Source organism: Pan troglodytes, chromosome 11 (genome assembly GCF_028858775.2).
Source record: "Pan troglodytes isolate AG18354 chromosome 11, NHGRI_mPanTro3-v2.0_pri, whole genome shotgun sequence".
NCBI classification, from domain to species: domain Eukaryota; kingdom Metazoa; phylum Chordata; class Mammalia; order Primates; family Hominidae; genus Pan; species Pan troglodytes.
In genome coordinates, this window is record NC_072409.2 from 45,537,511 (window position 1) to 45,564,932 (window position 27,422).

General features: G+C 43.5%; 1 protein-coding gene and 1 pseudogene across 3 annotated transcripts in view; one reads left to right on the top strand and one right to left on the bottom strand.

Annotated features, from left to right (window-relative positions):
- Positions 1–3,631: 3,631 nt before the first annotated feature.
- On the bottom strand, positions 3,632–10,636 carry LOC107976713 (putative spermatogenesis-associated protein 31C2; annotated as a pseudogene).
- Positions 10,637–15,026: 4,390 nt separating this feature from the next.
- ZNF484 (zinc finger protein 484) overlaps positions 15,027–27,422 on the top strand; it is a 34,212-nt gene continuing 21,816 nt past the window's right edge. The window contains exons 1-2 of one of the 3 annotated variants that reach the window (XM_001147475.6): positions 15,027–15,218; positions 18,022–18,066. In XM_001147475.6, the coding sequence (XP_001147475.1) occupies positions 18,052–18,066 (15 nt within the window). In that variant the 5' untranslated portion in view covers positions 15,027–15,218; positions 18,022–18,051. The remainder of the gene's footprint in view (positions 15,219–18,021; positions 18,067–27,422) is intronic. The other 2 variants (XM_003312175.6, XM_520696.8) reach the window with 2 other exon arrangements.

Sequence of the window (27,422 nt, forward strand, 5' to 3'; positions counted from 1 at the left end):
CAATCCTCTTGCTACTGTCCTCACAATCATGAGTGACTTCTCATGAGACTTGGTCATTGAAAACTCTATGTCACCTCCCTACTCTGCGTGTTTTCCTCTTGCCATGTGAGACAACTCTCTCTCTCTTCACCTTGCACAAAGATTGAAAGATTTCTGAGAACTCCCAGAAGGAGAAGCCAATGCTTCTGTCTACCCTGTCTACCCTGTCTACCCTGCAGAACCATGAGCCAATTAAACCTCTTTTTCAAAATGAATCATACAGAAAATGGCAAATGAGGACTGGAGCATTGCTATAAAGATACCTGAAAATGTGGAAGCAGCTTTGGAACTAGCTAATGGACAGAGGTTGGAAGAGTTTGTAGGGCTCAAAAGAAGACAGATAGATGAGAAAATGTTTGGACCATCTTAGATTGGTTAAATGGTTGTGACAAAAATCCTGACAGAAACATGGACATTGAAGGCCAGGCTGAGGAGGTCTCAGATAGAAATAAGAAGCTTTCTGGGAAATGTCTTCCTTTTGGATATGGAAAGCTTACACAATACCTGTACCATCATTGTACCTTAGAAGCAGTGAACTTGCTTTTTATTTCAGAGGCTCATAGGAAAAAGAGAACTGTAGCCTTGACTCAGATGAGACTTTGGACTTTGTAACTTTGAGTTAATGCTGAAATGAGTTAGGACTCATGCTGGCAAGGCATGATTGTATTTTGCAATGTGAGAAGGACATGATGTTTGTGGGGTCAGGGATAGAATAATAGGGTTTGTCTCTACGTCCCTATCAAAACTCATGTGGAACTATACTCCCTAACATTAGAGGTGGGGCCTAGGTAGAAAAAAATTTAGTCATAAAATGGTGCGGGAAGATCCTTCACGAATGATAAAGCACTGGGAGTGGGGAGTCGCCTGCTGCAGAGGCACAGCCCCATGGACAACCTCTACTAGGGCAGTGCACCGGTGGCTTTGCAAGTTTTAGCCCCACGGCTGCTCTCATGGACTGGGCTAGTGTTGAGTGCCTGTAGCTTTTCCACACTGAGGGTGCAAGCTGTTGGTGGGTCTATGAATCTGGCTCTGCCTCTGCAGCAGGCTTCTGCCTGGAAACGGTGGGAGGTGGAGGTGGGTGTGTGGGGGCGGATCCTTCACCAGTGGTTAAGCACCATCTTTTTGATGCTGACCTTGTGATACAGAGTTCTGATGAGATCTGGTTGTATAACAGGGTGTGGGACCTCTTTCCTTTCTCAGTCTTGCTTCTACTCCTGCCATATGAAGCATCTCCTTGCCCGTTGGACTTCTGGTATGATTGGGAGGCTTCCTGAGTCCTCCTAGAAGCAGAAGCCAGTATGCTTCCTTTACAGCCTGCAGAACTGTGAGCCAATTACACCTCTTTTCTTTATGATTATACACAAAATTAGTGCTGTGAAGTGGAGCTATGAAATGCCTTCAAGGCCTTTTCCCCATCGTCTTAGCAATCAACACTCAGCTTCTTTTCATGCAAATATCTGAAGCCTTCGTGAATTTTCCCCCTGAAAATGGACTTTTCTTCTTTTACCACATTACTAGGCTGTGACAAAGATATCTTGAGAATGTAGAAGCAGGTTCAGAAGTGGGTAAAAGACAGAGGTTGGGAGAGTTGAGAACGCTTAGAAGACAGCAAGATGAGGAAAAGTTTGGACCACTGAAAAGAATTGTTAAATACTTGTGATCAGAAGGCTGACAGAAAGATGGACAGTGAAGGCCAGACTTAAAAGGTCTCAGATGAAAATGAGGAATTTCCTGTGAACAGGAGCCACAGTTACATTTGATTGGCCTTAACAAAGAACGTGGCTGCATGGTGACCCTGCCCTGGAGATCTGTGAAACTATGAACTTGGGGGTGATAATTTAGGATGTATCTGATGGAATGAACATGTAGGCAGCATAGCTCCAGAGTGTCCTGTCCGCGTCGAACAGCCTGTGTTCTTATGTGCGACCTAAGAAGTGACCTCAAGTTGCAACTTCTATTTAAATGAGAAGCAGAGCTCAAAAATTTAAAAAATTTGCAGCCTAGCCAAATGGTCAAAAAGAAAAGCTGATTTTCAGGAGGAAAATTAGGGAACATTTAGAGTATTTGCATAAAAAAGAGCCCAGTGCAAATAGCCAAGTCAATGGGGAAAAGGCCTTGAAGGCATTTCTGAGACCTTTGCAGCAACTCTTGCTGTCACAGGCCCTGCGGCCTAGAAGAGAAAAATGGTTTCCTGGGCCAGCTCCATGGCCTCCCTGCTGTGTGCATCCTCAGGACACTGCTGCCTGCATCCGTGCAGCTCCAGCTCCAGCCATGGCTGAAAGATGCACAGGTACAGCTTGGGTCACTGCTTCAGAGGTGGCTCCAAGCCTTGATGGCTTCCACATAGTGTTAAGCCAGCAAGTGCACAGAGCAAGAGACTAGAGGCTTGGGAGCCTGCGTCTAGACTGCAGAGGATGTACAGAAAAGGCTGGGTGTCCAGGCGGAAGCCTTTCCAAGAGGTAGAGCCTCATGGAAACCTTTACTAAGGCAGCAAAGAATGGACATATTGGATTGAAGCCCTCACACAGGGAGGCACCATCCTCCAAACCCGATTCATAGACCCACCAACAGCTTACCCCCTCTGTGTGGAAAAGCTACAGGCACTCAACACCAGCCCTGTCCATGAGGGCAGCAGTGGGGACTGATCACTGCAAACCCACAGGTGCATATCTGCCCAAAGCCTTGGGAACCCAGCCCTCACACCCCTGTGCCATGGATGTGGGACAAGGATTCCAAAAGGATGATTTTGGAGCTGTAGGATTGAATGACTGCCCTGCTGCATTTTGGATGTTCATGTATCCTGTCAGTCCCATCAGTGTTTGTTTTTCTTTCAGGCAATTTTTCTTCTATTGGCTGGGAATGCTTACCCATTGCCTGTACAATCATTTTACCTTGGAAGTAGTTAACTTGCTTTATAATTCAGAGGCTTATGGGCAGAAGGGACTGTATCCTTGTCTCAGATAAAACTTTGGGCTTTGGACATTTGCTGGAATGAGTTAAGATTTGGGGGACTGTAGGGAAGGCACCATTGTATTTTGCAATGTGAGAAAGACATGAGATTTGAGTGGGCAGGGACAGAATAATATGACTTGGCTCTGTGTCCCACTAATGTGGAATTGTAACGGGAAATGTTAAAGGTGGGGGCTGGTGGAAGGTGATTTAATCATGGTGGAGAGTGGAGGTTGGAAGGTGAGGGTGTCGGGGAGAATGGGGGGGAATTATGGCGGCACTGGGGGTGAAAGATAGGGGTGGGGGCAGATCCTTCACAAACGGTTAAATACCATCTCCTTAATGCTGTCCTTCTGATAGTTCTCGTCATAATTTTGTAGCTGTGAGATTGAATACTGGTCTGCTGGGTTTTGGATGTGCATTGGGCCTGTGGTCCCATTTGTGTTATTTTTCTGGGAAATTTCTTCCCTTTGGATTAAGAAAGCTTACCCAATGTCTGTACCATCGTTGTACCTTGAAAGAAAAGAACTCCATTTTAACTTCAGGGACTCATAGGCAGAAGATACTGTAGCCTTGTCTCGGATGAGACTTTGAACTTTTTATAGTTGAGTTAATGCTGGAATGAGTTAAGGCTTTTGGAAACTTTTGAAAAGGCATGATTGTATTTTACCCTGTGAGAAGAACCTGAGATTCAGAAGGGTCAAGGTCGGAATAATATGGTTTGGCTGTGTTTTGCTAGAAAAACTCATGTGAAATTATAATCCCAAATTTGGGTGGTGAAGCCTGGTGGGAGGTGATTTAATCATGAATGGGAGGTGGGTGGGGGTGTAAGGAGAAAGGGGTGGGGAGGGTGGGAGGAGTAGCCTGGCCATAGGGTGGTGGGAGGCTGGTGGGTTGTAGGAAGGGGGAGTAACCTGCTGCAGAGGCAGAGGCTCATGGGAAACCTCTACTAGAACAGTGCATCTGTGGCGTTGCCAGCTTTAGCCCTCATGGATGCTTTCATGGGCTGGGCTGGTGTTAAGTGCCTGTACCTTTTCCATACTGAGGGTGCAGGTTGTTGGTGGGTCTATGATTCTGGGGTCTCTAGGATGATGGCCTGCTGCATGGGGCCTTCAAGCCCATATGTTCCTTCTGCACTGCCCTAGTAGAGGTATTCCAAGAGGCTCTGCCTCTGCATCAGTTTTCTGCCTGGAAACAGTTGGGGTTGGAGGTGAGTGGGGTGGTGGATCATTCACCAATGGTTAAGCACCTTCTTCTTGATGCTGACCTTGTGATACTGAGTTCTCATGAGATCTGGTTGTATAACAGGGTATGATATCTCTTTCCTCTCTGTCTTGCTCCTACTCCTGCCATATGAAACATTTTATTGCTGCTTGTCCTTCTGGTATGATGGGGAGGCTTCCTGAGTTAGTTAGCCTAGCCAACTAAATCCCTTTTGTTATGATCATACAGAAAATTAGTACTGCGAAGTGAAGCTATGAAATGCCTTCAATGACTTTTCCCCACCGTGTTCTCTATTAACACTGGTCTTCTTTTTAATACAAATATCTGAAGTCTTCTTGAAGTTTGCTCTGAAAATAGCCTTTTTTTCCCTTCTACATTGCCAGGCTGTGAGAAAGCTGAAAATATAAAAGCAGGTTCAGAAGTGGTTAACAGCCAGAGGGTGGAGAGTTTGAAGGACTTGGAAGAAGACAGGAAGATGAGGGAAAGTTTGGACCATTGTAGAGACTTGTTAAACAGTTGTGATTAAAATGCTGACAGAAAGAGGGACAGTGAAGGCCCTCATTGTTGCACCGGACACTTTTCAAGGTCTGTTGATCAATTTCTCTGTCTCTGATGGGACAACTCTGGCTCTTGAGGGTGGCTTGCTGACTGCTGGCTGCATAGCTCAGCATTCTGCTGTGTTCTGAGTAGAAGGGGTGCCTGTGGTTGCAGGGAAATCCACAGACTGGGGCTTGAAACTGCTGTTGGTGCTGATTTACCTTCGAGGCATGGCGCACATGGCAAAGTGGTATTTTCTCCTCCAGTATCTGTCCAACTGCTGTCATGAGCTGCTGAGCTTCAGCACTGCTGCTGTACATGCATGATCAGTTTTTTACTGGCTTTTGGCTCTCGGCAGTGACTGGTGCTGGCTTGCTTTTTTTCTCTGATAAAAACCTCTGAAAAAATTGCTTGATGTTTTCTCCAAAGTGGCTTATTGAAGGAGGCTGTTTCTTTGATGGCAGTAGCTGGACGCCTTCATTCTGATGGGTGTCTGCTGTCTTCCTGCCCGGGGTAAGTTGAGGAGTCCTCAATCCTTGAAACATTTCTTCATGTTTTTCTAAGTTGGGCTTCCTAGGGTTCTCCCTCTTGTGAGTAGGGGGAAACATCAGCCTTTGGCTCTGGCATGAACCTTGACAGTTTGGGTTCCTAGGCTCCTTGTGCCCCAGGTTGCTCCTTCTGGCTGCCATGAGGTCACGTAGCTCCTGGGAAGCCCGCATGTTCCCAGTAGGCATGCTCTGGAGATGGCTCTGGGGCACTTGAGAAGCCAAATTCTCTGAAGCATGGGGCACAACAGATGCTTGCCCATCTGGAAGGAGCACAACAGCGGCAGAAACTTGATGCTGGGTCTCTGACTTCGTGGCCATTCCAGGCTCAAATTCACTAGCAACCTCCTCCCTAAGACACAGCTTTCTTGGATCTTGGGAGACAGACATTCTAGGGAGGAGAGAGCTTTTGCTGGCCCCTGGAGCCTCGAAACCACGCACATCCTCACTTGTGGCTTGGAGGTTTGCCAACATACAGGTTGCCAAGGGGACTCTGGGTTGTGGCACTGCCTCCCTGGTCTCTCCCGCCCTTGAAGATTGGGCTCCTAAGCTCCTGCTCTGCTGGGTGCTGCCTGTGAGGCTGTATGTGAGGGGCTTAGATGGCCACCTGCCCTCCTGTCCAGCTGTAGAAGCCTTCAAGGACCCATGATCATTCCAAGATGGGATCCCTCGCGGGGCCCTCTGGAACTGCTTACATGCAGGTGAGGAGGCCTGAAGCCTCTCTGGCATGTGAACAGATGCTTTGGTCAGCACCTGCTTTCTCAGACTTGCCATTGGTGGCTTTCTAAGGAACGTGGCCACCTCAACTTTTGAGCCAGCCCCAGATTCACAGGTGGCTGAGGAGGGACTGGCAAGCTGTGTATTGCACAAGGATGAAACCAGTTTAAAGCACTGAACGGGCTTGAGGACCCTGAGGGGTAGACCCCACCTGTGTTTGGCCCAAAACCTCAAAATGTGGGCTCCCAGCATCTGTTGAGTACACGGCTCAAGGAAGGAAAGCACCTGGGCTGTGTTCACACAGGCTTTCCCACTTTTTGGGGGTGCTAGATTGCTGGTTTTCATGTGGGTGTTGGACATGGGAAGAGCCTGGTTGACAGCAAGCCAGGATCAATGCATACTCACGGGGATCAAGCCCTCGTTGGTCTGGCCCAACTTCTTACCCATGTGGGCTTTCAGGATGTTTTCTATATGATTCCTGTCTGTGAGTCTTAATAAATCCCTTCCGAGTCACTCCTCAAGGGCTTCCTCAAGTTCCTTTCTGACTCCTCAGAGGTCACCCCCAGAGTCTTCCCTGGGAAGCTTTCTATGCCCCTGGATAGATTTTGCAGGGCCTCACCCAGAATTTGCCCCAGATGTGGGCACAGGTCCCTCTCTAGCTGGAACTTCACCTTCTGTGCCTCCTTCCTGCTTTCACCTGTGGACATGGAGGACTGCCAGGACCTGGGTTTGCCCTTGGCCTGACTTGTCCCTGGCGATTCATCCCAAAGCTGCATCAGATCCAGAGACTCTTGAATCTTGCCTTGGTGTTGAATGAACCACTTTTCAATAGGTTGCTCCGGAGTTCAGGACTGACTGGAAAGTTCTCAGGCAGAATGGGTGTCCCCTTTCCTGGGGAAGGTTAGGAGTGGAGACACTAAAGATGTCCTGAGATTTTTGGACCCTAGGGGGTAAAGCCAACCCACCTTCTACTTGTTTCCTCAACAAAGGCCATTCAGGGTGCTGAGTTTCAGGTAGGGAGAGAGCTTGCACTTTATTCTGCGATGCAGGGCAAGCTACTCCAGTGTTCTTCATCGGGGATGGAAAAGCAGGAGATAGGACTGGGAAAGAGGATTGAAGATGGGCCTGAGCCATAGGTGTGGGCCGGAATTGGGGTGTGGATGAAATAAAGGGTTGGGACTCAGGCCCCAGATGGGACAGGGGCTGGGCCTGGAAAAGCAGTGGGGACATTGTAGTCTCCCTTTGAATTGGGCAGACACTGGACATTTCATTGATGTAAGGATGTAAGACCAGTCAGTGACCCAGGCATTAGCCACCAGAGATTCACTGTGCAGAGAGGGGAGGCCCCAGAAAAGCTGGCTATAATTCTTCTGAAAACTTTCCTGCAAGAGCCTAGGATCTGAGAGCTTCTGAGGACTGGGAAGCTATTTTGAGTTCTCTCCTATGTTCCAGAAGGGTTTTGGAGTTGTGGTGTCCTGCTCAGCATCCAATGATTTAACCAAATTCCCCAAAGAATTCAAGTGCTCTTGTGGGCTGTTTTGGAAATTGTCCATCATTTTCTTTTTCCTCTCAAATGTTGATTTCTGTGACTTGTATCCCCATGACATCCTGGCCATCAGAGCTGAGCAAAAATGGTCTACCAGCTTCCATCTGACAGGTCTCTGGTGGGTGGTGGGAAAGATGATCTTGCTGGACTGACGAATTGAAGACGCACCAGGTTCTGGTAGTCTCCTGCCACCAGGAGAAGGCAGAAACTTGACTATTTGAGCCGCCAAGACCTGAGATGGCTGGGACAGAAGCTGCCAAATCCTCACGTGGAGGCAAGCTTTGAGGGACAGTGCCCAGTGGAAGTGCCACTGAGTCACAGTTAGATGGAGTTATCAGAGTGGAGTCCCACAGGGGAGGAGCAGTGAAGCCTTTTGGAGGAGGCAGAGAGCAGGCCAGAGGATCAGGAGTGCGTGGTGGGTGAGGGAAAAGTGCAGGTGGCTCGGGTGAGGGATGTTCTAGGAGAAGGGAAGGTTCTGGTGGCTGGGAGGCACTTAGGGAGGAGACTGAGGTGGTCATTGGGCCTGGTGGTGGGGTGGAGGCCAGATCCTGAGGATGCTTGGTTTGAGGATCTGGGGAAGCTAACAGGGAGAGAATGGGAGCAGCATCTTCCATAGGCTCATGAGAGGACCGGGAGGCTCCATCAGGTGCTCTTTTGCCCACCTCACTTGGGGAGTCTGGACCGGAGAGCTGACCAAAGTCACCTTTTTCAAGGTGTGGCCCCAGGAGGCTGCAGGAGACACGAGGCACAAGCTGCAGCCAGGAGCAGGTGGGTTCGGAGGGCAGAGTGGGCGCTTGGGCCACAGCCCCTCCACCACCCCACACCCTGACTGCCCAATTCTCCTGCTACCCCTTGCCCCAGGCCTTTACTCTCATCCTCTGTCCCCCTGGTCTCCCCATCCCAGGTCAACTCCAGGCTGCCTATGGCCCTGAGGTCGCATCCCAGCCCTGGTAGGAAGGATGCAGGGAAGGGGAAGTGCCTCACCTCTGCAGTTGTGAAAGCAGGTCCCAAGTCTCCTCCAGGCCTCTCAGGCACTCTCTACAAGCTGGAAATCAGACCGGGTTAGGGCAGTGAGGGAGGGGCCTGGGATCTCACAGGAGGCTGAGTGTATGTTTCTTTAGGGAAGACCATGGGGAATTAGACCCTGGAACCCACCCATCTGTGTCCAAAGCCACATGGCCCCAATGGTAATAGCAAGGCATGGAGGACAGGGCTTTGTCATTCACAAAGGGCTTCCACAAACAGGCCCCCCACCCCCACAGTCCTCACAACTGCCCTGTGGGGAGAAAGGACTGGGGTGGTCTCAAAGAGGAATCAGCCTTAGCAGAGTTGAACAGCTGTTCCCAGGGAGCGGGAGGCCCCCTCACCCCCCTCCGCATCCAGGCAGGCATTGGTCTCCCCAGGACACACACACTGCCCCCTGCTGGGTAACGCTCAGTCCGTGGCCCACCATGGCTTCATTCCGGCATGGAATCTGAGAAGGAGCCGGGGTTCTGATTTCCTTCCTAGGAGACCCCACCTCAGGCTTCTTCAACTGACTTCTTCAGAGTCAGTTCCCTCAGGGACAGACGAGATCAAATTAACTCTAGTGTGCCCTGGCAGAGCCTTACCTCTCAGACTGTGGTTTTTCATCCTGCCTCTGGGCATCCCCCTCTGCCCTACTGGACACTGGGAGACACGATGACGCGGGGAGACAAGATGACACTGGGAGACAAGATGACACTGGGAGACAAGAAATGGCGAGGAGCTAGGACTGGCTCTCCCTCTCCACCCCCAGCCCAGCCGCAGCACTCTGCACTCATGAACCGCATGGCTCTCTCTGTCTTGCTCAGGGAGCTCTGTGTGCTTCCTCCCATTCATGTTTAAATGGATGATAAACTGCTTTTCTTCTTAGAAAAACAGGAAGAGGGGGCTGGGCGCGGTGGCTCATTCCTATAATCCGAGCACTTTGTGAGGCCGAGGTGGGTGGATCACCTGAGGTCAGGAGTTTGAGACCAGCCTGGCCATGGTGGAACCCTGTCTCTACTAAAAATACAAAAACTAGCCAGGTGTGGTGGCGGGCGCCTGTAATCCCCAGCTACTCAGGACGCTAAGACAGGAGAATAGCTTGAACTCTGGAAGCAAAGGTTGCAGTGAGCCGATATCGCTCCATTTCACTGCAGCCTGCGCAACAGAGCGAGACTCCATCTCAAAAAATAAAATAAAATAAAATAAATACAAATAACACACACACACACACACACACACACACACACACACACGGATTTTCAATATGAGGTCCACCATGGACTCCATCAGTCCCTGTTCCTCTGCTCCTGGAACACCCAGGCTCAGGCCCGCAGGCACCACTGAGCTGTCAGGTAGGATTCTGCTTCCCAGGAGACAAGAGGAGATGCCAGGCCCCAGTGGGAGGCCCTCGGGGGCCCAGCACAGGCCCCATATCACCCCACACAGAGGAGGCTGGGCACCGAGCCACCTGCCCCAGGAAGGGGCTGATGAGCCAGGGCTTAGGGCCTGGCCTCGGATAGATACCTCCCCTGTCTCATGACCACAGACCTCCCCCGTCTCATGACCGTTCCTGGCCGCTGAGCCCACCACGGGTTTGATTTTGCCTTCACGCCTCCTGCGCTCCCCAACAGACGGACTGAGGGCTTGGGATGGAAATCCCTGTACACAATCTACCCCTACCAACCCCTGCTGCCCTGCCTCTCCCTGGAAGCATGATGTTCTGGTCTCTCCTGAGACTTCCCATCGCAGAAGTCCCTCCACTGGATTTGGAAAAGTGGAACTAATAATAAAAAGAAAGGAGAGAATCAAGCTCTGTGGGTCTGGACTGAGGGCTCCTTACCTTTCTCTTCCTAGGCGATGGTGAGGGTGGGTCGTCACAATGGAGGTAAGATAAGTAGGGGAGTAATAGGAAGAAGAACCCCAGGGCAAACACCAAGGTGAGGAAGATATCCAACACCCATGGTGTGGAGCTGGGGGTGTTTAGCGATGAGGGACTAACTAATTTTAGAGGAAAGGGAAGATTCTCCATGTGAATAGGTGCATTGCTTTCAAGCAACTGAGCTCTGGGCATCCCTGCGGAGACTAGGGACTGGGGCCCAGGCCTGCATCACAGAGCTGGGCCTTCACATCACAAAGGGCTCCTTTGTTGGGGAGGGGCAGTAGGAGGGGGAGGCTGAAGCACAGCCCCTCCCCACCTCCCAAGCCGGGGATCCCTCCACCCTCCCACCTTCCAGATCCCTCCTTCTCGCTAAGTTTTGTCAGTGATAGAACTCAGCCAATTTTCTATTCTTTCTCCCTGGAACACATATTATCTGGTTCCTTTTATCTGTTGGAGTCGGTGGCTTGAGGTTACCTATTTTATGGCCTTTGAAAATCTGAAGTTGACTCTGAAATTTTGGCTATGTACCAGCGATTTTTATTCTCAGAATCTCATTTGTCCTCAACCCCAGCTTTCCCACACAATGTTTTTGTCTTATATCAATCCAGGGACAAAATGTAAAGTTCTTTTATTTAGTTTCGCAAATTTTGAATAGTAAGTTTTAAAAAATTATTTCTATCTCACTTTCCTTTTTTTTTTTTTTTGAGATGGAGTCTCTCTCTGTCGCCCAGGCTGGAGTGCAGTGGCCTGATCTCGGCTCACTGCAAGCTCCGCATCCCGGGTTCAAGCCATTCTCCTGTCTCAGCCTTCTGAGTAGCTGGGACTACAAGCATCCGCCGCCACCACGCATGACTAATTTCTTTTTGTATTTTTAGTAGAGGTGGGTTTTCCCCGTGTTAGCCAGGATGGTCTTGATCTCCTGACCTCGTGATCCGCCCGCCTTGGCCTCCCAAAGTGCTGGGATTACAGGCGTGAGCCACTGCGCCCAGCCTTCTATCTCACTTTCAATCAAAGGGACCTACCCACATACAATTAAGATTTTTTTAAATTCTATTTATGTACTTATGTGTTTATTTTAAGTTCAGGGGTACATGTGCAGGACATGCAGTTTTCCTTTTTTTTTTTTTTTTTTTGAGACAGTCTCACTCTGTTGCTCAGGCTGGAGTGCAGTGGCACGCTCTTGGCTCACTGCAAGCTCTGCCTCCTGGGTTCACGCCATTCTCCTGCCTCAGCCTCTGGAGTAGCTGAGACTACAGGCGCCTGCCACCGTGCCTGGCTAATTTTTTGTATTTTTAGTAGAAACGGGGTTTCACCGTGTTAGCCAGGATGGTCTGGATCTCCTGACCTCGTGATCCGCCCGCTTTGGCCTCCTAAAGTGCTGGGATTACAGGCGTGAGCCACCGCATGGGGCCTGCTGTCTTATTTTAACGTCTCTCTGGGCTTGATAATTTAAAAGGACTGACATTCCTCTGATAAAAGTTATTTTATTTTCTCATTTTCCATCAATATATCCTGTTCAGTGAAATATCTGTTCATGCCTTTAGCCCATTTTCTAATTGGATTGTTTTTCCTTGTTGTTGTTGACTTTTGAAAACTTTAAACAATATTCTAGATATGACCTCTTTGTCAGATATGGTTTATCAGCTGTGGTTTGCAGTTTTCTCCCAGTTTTTACCTTGTCTTTTTATTAACAGGTTCTTATGCAGGGCAAAAGTTTTATATTTTGATAACATCCAATTAATAAATTCTTATAATTAATTGTGCTTTTCTGGTGTCATGTCTAATAATTATTCATCAAGTCCTAGGACCTGAAGAATTTATCATTAAATTTCATATTTTTACATTGAGATCTATGATCTTTTTTTTTCTTTTTTTGAGAGGGAGTCTCGCTCTGTCACCCAGGCTGGAGTGCAGTGGCGCCATCTCAGCTCACTGCAAGCTCCACCTCCTGGGTTCACGCCATTCTCCTCTCTCAGCCTCCCCAGTAGCTGGGACTACAGGCACCTGCCACCACGCCCAGTTAATTTTTTTGTATTTTTAGTACAGACGGGGTTCACCTTGTTAGCCAGGATGGTCTCGATCTCCTGACCTCGTGATCCACCCGCCTTGGCCTCCCATAGTGCTGGGATTACAGGCGTGAGCCACCACGCCCGGCTAATCCTTTTTTTTTTTTTTTAATAAAGACATGAGGTTAGATTGAGGTTCATTGTTTTGTCTATGGTGTCTAACTGCTCCAGAACCACTGTACCATTGAATTGATATTGCACCTTTTTCAAAAGTCAGTTGGTTGTACTTGTATGGAAATATTTCTGAGTTCTCAATTCTGTTTTATTGAACTGTCTATACCCCTGCCAATACCACACGGTCTTGATTTCTGTAGCTGTGTAAAAAGTTAAAAAATTGGGTAGAATAATTCCTTCCACTTTATTCTTCTATTTCAGACTTGTTTTGTTGAGCTGTATCATAGAAAAAACTATTCGTGACACCTGTTAAAAAATAGTAAGACAAACTTTATTCAGAGGGATTATTGCAATAGATATAGAGATTACTGCAATAGGGTCTTGCAGTAATCTCCAGTTTCCATATATTCAGGTTTCCCTCTGAATAGAAATGTTATAGCCACAGAGCAGGGTGGAGGGGTGGTAGTGTACGGAAAATTACTAACAGGAGGGAATCTGGCTAAACTGACCTCACAGAATTCTTGCTGAAGCCATGCCAGAGTGATCAGATATCACCTGGGGATGGTAGACAATAAGAAAACCGATTAGATATCAATGGTGATCAGATACGAAGATGGAGGATTCTGACTAAATTGCCTTGCTAGGATTCTTACTAATATTGGTCAATTCATAGACAACACAAAAGCCCAAAAGCCAGGGTTTAGTTGACAAGAGAGTTCAAAGGAGCATGGCTAGAGTCTGGTTATGGAGAGAATTTTTGTCAGCTGGCTGGGTCTTCCAGAGCTGTGTAGAATAAAAATGATGAGCACAGACATATTTTCCTTCTTCCCAAACTGAACAGGAAAGCATTCAGTCTTTTTCATCTTTTAGTTTGATGTTAGCTGTAGATTTTTTTCTAACTTAAAAGTTAGAAAGTATACCTCTGTTCCTAATTCCTGAAAGTTTTTTTTCATTATAAATGGGTGTTGAATTTTCTCAAATGCTTTTCCTGCATTGATATAATCATGTAATATGCTTATCTTTAGCTTGCTAATGTGGGGGGTTATACAAATTGATTTTTGAATACCAAAACAGCTTTTTATTCCTGGAATAAATATCACTTGTTCATGGTTTGTAGTTATTTTTATATATTGTTGAATTATTTTTGCTATTATATTCATGAAGAATACTGATTTCTTTTCTTCTTCTGTCTTTAGCTCTGATATCAGAGTAACACTGGCCTCATGAGTTGGAATATCTTTCTGTTGTCTTCTTTCTATTCTTTATTCTGGAAGAGACTGGATATAATTCGTGTTAACCTTTAAATGTTTGTTAGAATTCTCTGATCTAGCTATCCAGGCCTGAAGATTTCTTTTTCAGATATTTCAAATTATGACTTCAGTTCTAGGGCTATTCAACATAACTATTTCATGTAAGAATTTGTGCTTTTTCAAGAATTAATGCATTTCATCTATGTTGTGAAATGTATGTTTGTAGAGTTGTTTGTAGTATTCTCTTTATTCTTTTGATTTCGTCATGGTCTACAGTAGTATCTCCTGTTTCATTCTGGATATTGATATTTTGTGTCTCCTCTACAGATTTGTCAATTTTATTAACATTTACAGAACCAGTTTTTGTTTAATCGGTTTTTCTCTATTTTTCTTTTTACATTTCATTGAGTCATCCTCTTATCCTTATTATTTCCTTTCTTTCACTTGCTTTCGGTTTATTTTGCTCTTCTTTTTCTAGTATGTGAGGGAGCTTGGTTATTGCTTTGAATTTTTTTTCTTTTCTAATGTAAGCCCTTAGTGGTATACATTTTTCTCTCACCACTGATTTAGCCACATCCCACAAATTTTGATATGTTGTGTTTCACTGTCATTCATTTCAATGTATTTTAAAAATTTGAGACTTTCTCTCTGAACAATGGATTATTTAGCATGTGTTTTCACGTGTTTGGAGATTTTCCTTTTATCTTCCTGTTATTGATTTCTAGTTTAATTCTATTGTGTTCAGACAACAAACTGTATGATTTCAGTTGTTTTAAATTTGCTGAGATTTGTTTTATGGCCCAGGTTACTTCATATCTTGCTAAATGTCCCATCCACACGAATAAAATGTGTATTTGGCTGCGTTTGTGGTGTTACATAAATGCTGATTAGTTCCTGTTGATTAACAGTGTTGTTGTGTCCACAGAAGCATTGGAGAAAGACTGTAACCTGAGGTGATAGGCTTTGATTGTGTCCTGGCTTAGTATGATGGGACACACCTCTGCTTGCTTCCTTTCCTTTGGACAACCCTCAGCCCCTCAGTCTCTACATGACCTCAACATGGCCGCCCACAGGCCAGAGTGTCTACATGGGCGCCGCCATACTGGCGCCCAGCCTAAGCCGCTGAAACGGGAGCGTGTTTGGCAAAGCGCCATGTTGATTACTGGCAACCTTCAGGCCATGAAGACTGCTGAGCATGCGCAAACCCAGGCAGCGCTGTAAGAAGTACCTCTAGGCCTGGGAGGCATTGAGAAAAAGGAAGTGGGTCCTGTTCTGGTTCTTGCGACTAAAGTCACCTCCCGAGGCAAATGACCACTGTCCTGAGAGGACGTGGGTGAGGGGCAGGTGAGTAGAGGGATGGTAGCATCTGTGGACTGAGCAAGAAGAATCTCTGATGTCTGTCCTGAGCCTTCCGGTCAGTGATGGGGTCGGTCAGTGGATGGAATAGTGGAAGTCGGAGCGATCTCTGATGGTGGATCTGAGGGAGGAGTGAGGGGGCACTGAGGGGTCTCTGGTGGTGGATCTGCAGGCGAAGTGAGGACGGACTGGGGATTTCTGTCTGGTGGTGGATCTGAGGGCGGAGTGAGGGCGGACTGTGGGGTTGTGGGGGAGGATGACTGTGGGAACTAAGGAGGGATCTGAGGAGTGTGAATGATGCACATCTTAATTAGTTTCCTCTCTTTTATACGTACCGATCTGTTTATATTTTCGTTTCTGTTTCATTATAATGATATATTTTGCTAAAGATTTAAAGAATATATTACATAGAATTGCATGTTTCCATTTCCATTTTGTTCTCTTTCATATCCAGACTAGTAGCTCCTTTATCATTACGGTTATTATATTTATATATCATTCATTCTCTATTTAAAAAGAATCAAGCGTCTGAAAGGTTTATCTGTTTTATTGGAAATTTTGAAATGTCCAATAAAATACTCCCTACTCTTTTAATATTAATTTTTTTCTCTTTTGCTTTTTAGGTACTTTCTCTTTTTCCCACTTTTTGATGTAATTTGTTGTTCTTTCCCTTATTTTCTTAAGTTTTATGCGGGATACATTTAGGGTTGTAAAGTTTCTTTAAGTACATCTTTATCTATGAAATGCATAAGTTCATTTTGTTGTTTCCCTTTGATTCTTAGTTATTTAGGAGAGTTTATTCATTCCCAAATTATTAAAGTATGTTTTAGCTGTTTTTTATTTTATTGTATTGTCAGAAAATGCAGACTATCAAGTCTCAACTTTTAACAATTTATCAAGATTTTCCTTGAAGCCAAGTTACTCAATGAACTTTGTTCAACAGATATAAAAGAAAAATTATATTTTGTTGTATGGACCAAAATTCTCTTTAATTAAGTCTTGCTTGTTGGTATTTTTCAAATCTTTATCTTTCCTAATTTTGATCTACTTGTTTCATTTTCTGGAAGAGATACAATAAAAATCACTTTTAATAGTTCATTTTGCAGTTATATGTGCTTTTTTGCTAATTTTATTTGTGCATCTGAGGGATGGGCATACATACACTTAATGGTTAGTGCATTTTTTATCCTTTTTCATGTATTAAGTGGTATTATTATAGGATCCCTTTTTTCAACCAAAAAGAAAAAAGAAAAACACTTTTTAACATCGAATTCCACGTTGATACTCACATTGCCACCCTTGTTTTTACTTTCATTGCATTTGGATGATGTCTTTGCCCGGAGCTTTACTTTGTATCCTATTTGTCTCTGTGTCAGATTACCTATTTGTTTACAATAGATACTTTTGCTTTTTTCAAATCCAACTTATAGTCTCTGTTGATAGAATTTTACATCTCAGTTTAGTGTGATAATGATTTATCTGATTTTATGCCTTCCATTTGATGTTTACTATTTAGGTCTTTTTATTTTCTGCCTTTTCTTTACATAATATTTTCATTGGATTGATGAAATTTCTGCTCATTGTTTCCATTCTGCACCCCATTTTTTCTGTTTTTTTTTTCCTGAGATTATTAGGAATGTTTTATCATAGGGTATTATTAATTTTCTCTTTAGTGGCCTCTTTATCACATTGTCACATTGTCCTTTTTTATAATTATATATCTTTTGCAAGAATTATTGCTAAACAATATTTTCCTATTCAAGATTTATTGTGTGGTTCATTTTACATTTATTTGGACGACTACTTCCAGTGTTTCTCTCAAAGATAGAGATACTCTGCAAGTGCTTTTATTTCTGAAAATGTCTCTCTGGCCCTGACAGAGAAGTGGTCTTTTAGATGCTATTTCCGACATCATTTAGCTTTCAGTACTGCAGATGAAGAATTTTCTTATTTCCTTCATTTTTCCTCTGTAAATAGTCTGGTTTTTCACAATTAGATTTAGAAGTGTTTTCTATTTATAAATTTATTCTATACATGCAAGAATTTCCCCTGATTTGTTCATTGATTGAGTTCCTGTTTGTGTATGTGGAAGAGCTTATAGCCTAGTTGTGTCAGTGGTGGGAGATGTGTATGTGTGCTAAGGCCCCATTGCAGATACAGGTGTGCCTAGGATTGGGACTCTTGGGATGGCTGATGGAGATGCATGATGGGTAGTCATACAGGCATAGAGGCCAGTCATGGGGATGTGGGATTGATTGGTAGAGAGCCAGGACCATTAGGGTAGAGGAATTGAAGACTCTGTGATCAGGTATTGTAGGATGAGTGATGCAGGGCTCATGGGCAGCAAGGCATGGAAATCAGTGAATCTGAGGTTTCAGTAATGGCTTCTGGGAGTAGTCTCTGGGCACCAATTGACACTTAGAGCAGACTGAGGAGTGGTAGTGAGGAGTTAGGTACCAGGGTTGATGACAACTTGAAGGGCCTGTGAAATCAGATAGTATAATAACGTAATAGAACAGTATATCCTTTGGATATTTTATAAAGTATTTAAGCAATCCACAATTATTGAATATCTAAACGTTTCTAATCTTTCTTTTTTATTAACCATGTTATGGTAAAACTTTTGCACTTAAATCTTTGTACAATATGGGATGGGATGATATTTTAATGTGGTAGTTCCAGAAATAAATTTTTGAGTAAGGTGCAAGGGCACTAAATGATGTATGTGTCCATGTGTGACATTGGCACAGTTCCTTCTCTCATGGGTACCTCTACCCATCTGTTTTCTCAGATCTCTGCCCCTTTGTCCGAAGAGCCAAAAATGACCAAGTCCCTGGTGAGTTCTTATTTGTTCATCTGTTTATTTGTTGCTTTCTTTTACTTTTAGTGGATTTTAGGAGACATCTAACAATCCCTATAGTAAGATGACAAGACTAAATAAATAAAAACTAAGATCAGATAAAATGAAGAAGAGACTGTCAGCCCCAAGTCAAGTTTAGAATATATGGTCTTACACAGTCATGAACTTTGAACTGTTAAATTGTCTCTCATCTTCCTGAAAGACATAGCAATAATGGAAATTGGATACATGGTTTATATTAATAAAATTAACAAGTAATTTATTTCATCTGTAGTAAAGATGTCATGGTTCTTGATGTTTGAGAAATTTTTTGATAGATCTTCAGATGGTTAATGACAGAGCAGTCTTCAACAACAACCCTACTGAAAGTGCACTAACAGGCCAGTCGCAGTGGCTCACACCTGTAGTCCCAGCACTTTGGGAGGTTGAGGCAGGTGGATCACATGAGATCAGGAGTTCCAGACCAACCTGGCCAACAAGGTGAAACCCCATCTGCACTAAAAATACAAAAATTAGCCAGGTGTGGTGGCGGGCGCCTGTAATCCCAGCTACCCAGGAGGCTGAGGCAGGAGAATTGCTTTAACCCAGGAGGCGGAGGTTGCAGTAAGCCGAGATTGCGCCTTTGCACTCCAGCCTGGGCAACAAGAGCGAAACTCTGTCTCAAAAAAAAAAAAAAAAAAAAGAAAGTAAGAAAGAACGTGCACTAACAGTTTTTCTGTTGCTGTCTTATAGAACAGTGCTTCTGACACTTTACTTGCTTTGAATTCAGATTCTGATTTAGTAACTATGGGATGGGATATGAGAATTTTTATTTCTCACAAATTTCCACAGAACATCAATGCTCCTTGTCCAAGGACCACCTTCTGAAACAACCTTGAGGTTTTATCGTGAATGGGAGTTGAATTTTGTTAAATGCTATTTCTGTACCAATTGACATGATCATGTGATTTTACTTCTTGAGTCTGTTGGTATGGTAGATTACATTGATTGATTTTTTAATATTGAACCAGCGTTGCATCCATGGAATAAACTCCACTTGGTTGTGGTATATACTTTTTAAATTATTTGTATTTGCTAATATTTTGTTAAGGGTTTTTGTATCATATTTATGAAGGATATCGCTTTTTTTTTTCTTTCTGTCTCTCTTTCTGTTTTTTCTTTTGGTACTATTTCTGGTTTAGGTATCACGATAACCCTGGCCTCATAAAATAAGTTGGAATGTGTTCCTTTATATTGATTATTCTGCCAGAGATTGTGTATAGTTTGTGTTTTCTTTTTCTATACTTTGTCCAGTTTTTGTGTCAGGGAAATCATAGCCTCACACAATAAACTGGGAAGTATGCCCTTCTCTTCTGTTTTCTGGAAAAAACTGTGTAGAATTTATGTTAATTATGTTAATTCTTCAAATATTTGGTAGAATTCTCCAGAGAAACTGTCTGAGCCTAGAGATTTCTTTTTTGGAAGTTTTAAGATTACAAACTCAGTTTCTTTAAGTGTTACAGGGCTATTCACATTGTCTATTTAATATTGAGAGGGTTGTGGTAGTTTGTGTGTTTTCAGGAACTGGTCCCTTTCATCTAAGTTGTCAAATTTATGTGTGCAGAGCTGTTAGTAGTTGTCTTAGTCAGCTCAGGCTGCCATAACAAAGTACCATAGACTGGGTGGAATAAACAACAGAAATTTATTTTCTCACAGTTCTGGGAGGCTGGAACTGAGAGATCAGGGTGCAAGTATGGTCAGGTTCTGATGAGGGCTCTCTTCCTGGCTTGTAGACGAAAACCAGATTCTCACTATGTGCTCACAGGCCATTCCCTAGTGACCGCCTGCCTGCCTGCCTGCCTGCCTATGGAGAAAGAATCTCTCTCTGTAAGGCCACCTGTCTTATCAGATTAGGACCCCTACCTTGTTTAACCGTAATTACCTCTTAAAAGCCCTATCTCCAAATACAGTTACATTAGGGGTTACAGCCTAAACATATGAATTTTTGGAGGACTGAGAATGTCTTGATTTCCACATTCTCCTGAAGGATATTTTTGCCTGATCCAAAATTCTAAGTTGATAGTTCTTTTTTTTTTTTTTTAGCACTTGAAAAATGTGCTACTTCCTTCTGGCCTCCAAAGTTTCTGATGAGATATTAGTTAAAACTGCATGTTAATTTTCTATTGCTGCTGAAATAAATTATCAAAAATTTAGTTGCTTAAAAATAACTTATTTTTTTTTACAGTTCTATATTTTAGAAGGCCAACATGGGTCTCACTGAACTAAAACCAAGATGTCAAGAGGGCAGTATTCCTTTCTACAGGCTGTAAGAAAGAATCTGTTTCTATTTTCTATGACTTTTCTAGCTTCTAGTGGGTGCCCACATTTCACAGTTTGTGGCCCTTTCCTCCAACTTCAAAGCCATCAACATTGTATCTCTCTGACCACTCTTTTGTAGTCGCATCTTTCTCTGACTCTCTTTTATTGCCTCTCCTTTAACTTTTTTTTTTTTTTTTTTTTTGAGGCAGAGATTTGCTCTTGTTGCCCAGGCTGGAGTGCAATGGCGCGATCTCGGCTCACCGCACCCTGAAAGAATCTGTTTCTATTTTCTATGACTTTTCTAGCTTCTAGTGGGTGCTCACATTTCAGTTTGTGGCCCTTTCCTCCAACTTCAAAGCCATCAACATTGTATCTCTCTGACCACTCTTTTGTAGTCGCATCTTTCTCTGACTCTCTTTTATTGCCTCTGCTTTAACTTTTTTTTTTTTTTTTTTTTTTTTTGAGGCAGAGATTTGCTCTTGTTGCCCAGGCTGTAGTGCAATGGCACGATCTTGGCTCACTGCAACCTCCGCCTTCCAGGTTCCAGCGATTCTCCTGCCTCACCTTTCCGAGTAGCTGGTATTACAGGCATGTGCCACCACGCCCTGCTCATTTTGTATGTTTTAGTAGAGACGGGGTTTCTCCATGTTGGTCAGGCTGGGGTCAAACTCCCAACCTCAGGTGATCCGCCCGCCTTGGCCCTCCCAAAGTATTGGGATTACAAGCATGAGCCACTGCGCCTGGCCCTCCTGCTTTAACTTTTAAGCAAATTTGTGATTATATTCAGCCCACCCAGATAATCTAAGATAATTAATCTTCCTATTTTAAGGACAGCCGATTTAGCCACCTAGATTTGATCTGAAACCTGAATTCCCTTTTGCCATGCAACCTAACATATTCACAATTTCTGGGAATTAGGATGTGAACATCTTTGGGGAGCCATGGTTCTTAGTATCTCACATTGTCATTCAAATTGTTTTTCTCCTGTGGGTAATGTGTAGTTTCTCTCTGAATGCTTTCAGCATTCTTTCTTTGTCTGTAGTTTTCACAAGTTTGACTATAATTCTTTCTTAGTGTGAATTTCTTTGGTTTTATCCTTTTTGGGATTTGCCCAGCTTCTATCTGTAAGTGTATATCTTTCGGGAAGTTTCAGAAATTTAAAATTCATTATTTCTTCAAATACTTGTTCAGCCCCCATTCCTTTCTCTTCTTTTTCTTTTTCTGGAACTCCAATGACACAAATGTTAGATTTTTTGTTATTGTCCCACATGTCTCTGAGGTTCTGTTCCTTTTTTTCTCGGTCTGTTTTCTCTCCATTCTTTAGATTAGATCATTTCTATTTTATTTTCAGGTACTCAGAATATTTCTTCTGTTGCCTCCATTCTTTTGAGCCCATCTATTGAGTTTTTAATATTGGTTATTTTTTAATTCTAAAATTTCATTTGGTTTTTTCATCTCTTCTCTATTTCTTTGTTGAAGTTTTTTTGTTTCAAGTGTGTTCATATGCTTGTTAAAACATTTTTATGAGGACTACTTTAAAATCCTTATGAAATAATTCTGATAACATGCATCACTTCAGTTTTAGTATCGGTTGATTGGTTGTTTCCTTATTCAAGTTGAGATTTTCCTGGTTCTTGGTTTTACAAATGATTTTGTAATGTATTGTGGAAACCTTGGGCATTATGAGACTCTAGATCTTGAGTCCTCTTTTTTAGCAGGCGTCCTCTGGGCCAGTGTGGGAATTGGGGGGCCTTGCTGTACTACTGCCAGGTGGATGTGAATTTGCAGGTTCCCTACTTGAACTCTGTTGACAGTCTGTGGGGAGAGAGATACCTCATTACTGCTAGTTGGGGTTGGCAGTTCAGGCTCCCCAGTAGACCTCTGGTGACATCACCTTGTCTGAAAGGAGAGGGTACCTTGTTTCTGCTCTTCATGCTGTCTTCTCTGATATTGTTAGGTTGGATAGGGCCTCATTACCTCTCAGAGTGATGAAGGTCTTGGATTTTCATTTGACATCCTCTCACACCACACCTGTCGTGATGGGAAGAGTGTCGCATTACTGCTAGGTAGGAATGGAAGTCCAGCCCTGAGGTGGCTCCCACTGGCATGGCAAGAAAGCTACCCATTACCACTGTGCAGAGATGAAAGTCCCAGCTCCCCAGTTGGCTTTTCTCATACTACCCTATTGCAGTGGAGGGGCATCCCCAGGCAGCCAGGCAAATACAGGAGTCTAGGCTACCCACTGAGTCTTTGCTGATGAGAGATGAATCAAGCCCACAGTTTTTTGTTGTTTTATAATCTGTGGTATTTGGTTGGAGTAGGTTTTGTCTAAAAGTTTTTTATTTTTCTCTGTTGCCCCTTTCCTGGTCTTTTAGCTAGAGAAAACACTTTTTTCCAGGCCTTTTTATATGCACTTGTTGATGTTTCTGGATTGTAGGTTTTTCGAACACCTGGTCAGAGCTATCTATATGAGGCCGAAAGACACAGAGAGCTTATTACTGTTTACTTCCCTGGTTCCTGAGGCCCCTAGCCAGGGTGCCTATTTTTCTTTACCTTTCAGAGTCTCTGTATGTTGGTTTGATGGATAATGTCTATGGTTTGTAGATGAACTTAACAGGATGAATAGAGACAAGTGCATCTACTGTATCTTTCCAGGAGTGGAATCCAGTTTATTGAGTTTGAACAGAGGACTTCATATATTAAGCATAGTCTTATACGTTTTGGTCAGTTATAACTGCCTCTTTGTCCTTTGCATTTGAACTTTTAAAAATAAGTATTTCATTTTGAATGTCGTGAAAGTTTTACCTATATTTACTTAGTCAAATTGTTCTTTGTGGTTTCTTAGAATAAAACAGTTGTCATCTGCTCTATTCCTCTTCAAATTTCAGCTTCTCAAAGGTAATCACTTTGAACTCAGTTTAGTTATCTTTTGCTGTTTACTTTCATATGTCTAAATAACATGTTTGTATTGATATTTCTAGGCTTTCAGTTTTAAGCAGTTATCTACAGACAACACAATGGAAAGAAGGAATTAGCTCTCTTTCAGACACTCAGGCCCTTGACACTCACGTACACATTTCTCATGTACCCTCCATTATTTATTTATTTATTTATTTAGTAGAGATGGGGTTTCACCATGTTGCCCAGGCTGATCTTTGAACTCCTGGGCTCAAGCGATCTGCCCACCTTAGCCTCCCAAAGTGCTGGAATTATAGGCGTGAGCCACTGCACCCAGCCTAATATGGGTATATCATAATTTGGGGTAAATCAATAGGCTGCATTTTATTATGATGATTATTTTAACAATATTCACAAGTGAGTCATTTACTTTTTATGCAGTGCTTTTTGTTTTACCTGAAATTATAAGTGTCTGGCTTAATCATTTGTTTTGTTTTCCATACATACATGTACAATATATATTATACATATCAGTAATTCATCTCTAGTCTTCCCAGGTATATAAATACCTTCTCAATATATTAAAATATACTAAATAATAACAGTAATATAATATAAACATTAATATAGTGCTTACTATATACCAGGCACTATAAGCATTCTCTATTAACTAATTCAGTCACACCCCCTACGAGTTATTGCTATGGTTTGGATATTTATCCTCTCCAAATCTCATGCTGAAATTTGATCCCCCAAGCCAGGCGCGGTGGCTTGTGTGTAATCCCAGCTATTCAGGAAGCCAAGGTAGGAGGATCACTTGAGGCCAGGACTTTGAGATCAGCCTAGGTAATATGGCGAGACCCTGTTTCTTACAAAAATAAATAAATAAAAAGAAATTTTAAAAATAAAAGAGAAGTTTGATCCCAGTGCAGGAGGTGGTAGGGCATAATGGGAAGTGTTTGGGTCATGGGGACAGATCCCTCATGAATAGATTAATGCCCTCTCTGGGGAGGTGGTGAGTTCTCAATCTTATGAGTTCCGTGAGAGTTGGTTGTTGAGAAGAGCTTGCTATCTCCCATTCGCTCTCTCTTTCTTCCTCTTTTGCCATATGATCTCTGCACACACCGGCTTCTCTTCCCCTTCTGCCATGAATGGAAGCAGCTTGAAGGCCCTCCCCAGATGCAGATGCTGATGCCATGCTTCTTGTACAGCCTGCAGAACCATGGGCCAAATAAATGTCTTTTCTTTATAAATTACCCAGGCTCAGGTGTTCTTTTATAGTAACAGTAAACAAAGACAGCTATCTATAATCATTATTCTCATTTTACAGAGGAGGAAAACTGTTACACAGAGAAGGAATTTGCCCAAGATCATACAGCTCCTGAATGATAAAGCCAGGAAAATAAGACCCAGGCCGTTGGCTCTAGATTACATGCTATTCATTTCAGCTCTTTAAAGAAACTCCTCTTGGAGTTGTCGACCTGCTCATAGTTACTCTCTATCTGATACTCAGCTACTGGCATGGGCTGTCCCCTTCCACATGATACTAGGAATTCTCCTCATGATTCTCAAATGTTAGATCTCTTGAGTCTCAAGAAGCTGGGTAAGACATAGAAATGGATTGTCCTGTAGAGTCTCCAGAAGGAGTGCAGCCCAGCAGGACCTATTTTGGACATATGACCTCCAGAATAGTGACAAATTTGTGTTGTTTTAAGGCCAAAGAATACAGGTGGCCTCTAGAAGCTAGAAAAATCAAGGAAATTGATATTCCTTTAGAACCTCCAGAAGGAATACAGCCCTATTGACACTCAGATACAAGCCCAAGTAAAATTATTTAGGCGTCTCTAAGACTACCCTCACTTATGACAGAAACTGCAAGCTCAGGAGTCTCCAAGACCACCCTCAGTTTCAATAATTCACGAGAAGGACTTACACAACTCAGGAAAGCCATTATACTCATGCTTATAGTTCATTACAGAAAGAGGACGTGGATTAAAATCAGCCAGAGAAGATGTGCTCAGTGCAGTATCATGGAAAGTTTCAGGTTACTGAGTTTCTCATTAATATTGTATTTTTAATTTTAAGGACTCTTTTCTTCACTTCTGAATGATCTTTCTAATATTCATGGGTGCAATATTTTCTTTTTTTAAAATTTTACTTTAAGTTCCAGGATACATGTGCAGAACGTGCAGGTTTGTTACATAGGTATACGCGTGCCATGGTGGTTTGCTGCACCTATCACCCTGTCATCTAGGTTTGTTTTGTTGTTGTTGTTGTTGTTGTTTTGTTTTGCTTTGTGTTTTGAGATGGAGTTTCGCTCTTGTTGCCCAGGCTGGAGTGCAATGGCGCAATCTCAGCTCACCACAACCTCCGCCTCCCGGGTTCAAGGGATTCTTCTGCCTCAGCCTCCCGAGTAGCTGGGACTACAGGCGCCTGCCACCAGGCCTGGCTAATTTTCTTTAAATTTTTTTAGTAGAGACGGGGTTTCACTGTGTTAGCCAGGAGGGTCTCGATCTCCTGACCTCGCCTCCCAAAGTGATGAGATTACAGGCTTGAGCCACTGTGCCCAGCTAATTTTGTATTTCTAGTAGAGACAGGGTTTCTCCAGTCAGGCTGGTCTCGAACTCCCGACCTCAGGTGATCCACCCACCTTGGCCTCCCAAAGTGCTGGGATTACAGGTGTGAGCCACCACGCCCGGCCCCCATCATCTAGGTTTTAAGCCTGCATGCATTTGCTATTTGTCCTAATGCTCTCTCTCCCCTTATCCCCCCACCCCTCGATAGGCCCTGGTGTGGCTTGTTCCCTGCCCTGTGTCTGTGTGTTCTCATTGTTCAACTCCCACTTATGAGTGAGAACATGCAGTGTTCGGATTTCTGTTCCTGTGTTAGTTTGCTGAGAATGATGGTTTCCAGCTTCATCCATGTCCCTGCAAAGGATGTGATCTGATTCCTTTTTATGGCTGCATACTATTCCATGTTGTATATGTACCACATTTTCTTTATCTAGTCTATCATTGCTGGGCATTTGGGTTGGTTCTGTGTCTTTGCTATTGTAAATAGTGCTGCAGTAAACATACGTGTGCATGTGTCTTTATAGTAGAATGATTTATATTCCTCTGGGTACATACCCAGTAATGGGATGGCTGGGTCAACTGGTATTTCTGGTTCTAGATCCTTGAGGAATTGCCACACTGTCTTCCACAATGGTTGAACTAATTTACATTCCCACCAACAGTGTAAAAGTGTTCCTATTTCTCCACAGCCTCGCCAGCATCTATTGTTTCTTGACTTTTTAATAATAGCCATTCCGACTGGCATGAGATGGTATCTCATTGTGGTTTTGATTTGTATTTCTCTAATGATCAGTGATGTTGAGCTTTTTTTCGTGTGATTGTTGGCCACATAAATGTCTTCTTTTGAGAAGTGTCTGTTCATATCCTTCACCCACTTTTTGATGGGGTTGTTTTTTCTTGTAAATGTGTTTTTAAGTTCCCTGTAGAATCTGGATATTAGACCTTTGTCAGATGAGTATTTTGAATAGGTAATACATGCATATGATTTAAAAGTAAGAAAATAAGTACATAGTGAAAAATCTCCCTCTTTCTTTTCCTATCAGCCCATGTCCTCAATCTGGATAACTAATTTTTTTTTAGTGTGTGTTCAAAGTGTCATTATATAGACAAAAACAAATAGGAAAAGTATTATGTTCTTTCCACAGAAGATGGTATACCATATGCATTTCTGTACCATTATGATTTTATTTTCATTTATTTTTAAGCCTTTACTATGGAGAGATATAAAATGCATTATGAAATATGCTCTTGTGAACATTTCTTTCAGAAGTTATTTCTATCCAAAGGCAAGGTCTTGCTCTGTCACCCAAGCTGAGTGGAGTGCAATGCTGTGATCCCAGCTCACTACAGCCTCAACTTTCAGGGCTCAAGTGATCCTGCTTCCACTGCCTCCCAAGTAGCTGGGACTGTAGACGCATGCCACCATGCCTGGCTAATTTTTTTTTTCTTTTTGTAGAGACGGCATCTTGCTATGTTGCGCAGGCTAGTCTTGAACTCCTGCTCTCAAGCAATCCTCCTGCCTCGGCCTCCTAAAGTGCTAGGATTACAGGCCTGAGCCACTGC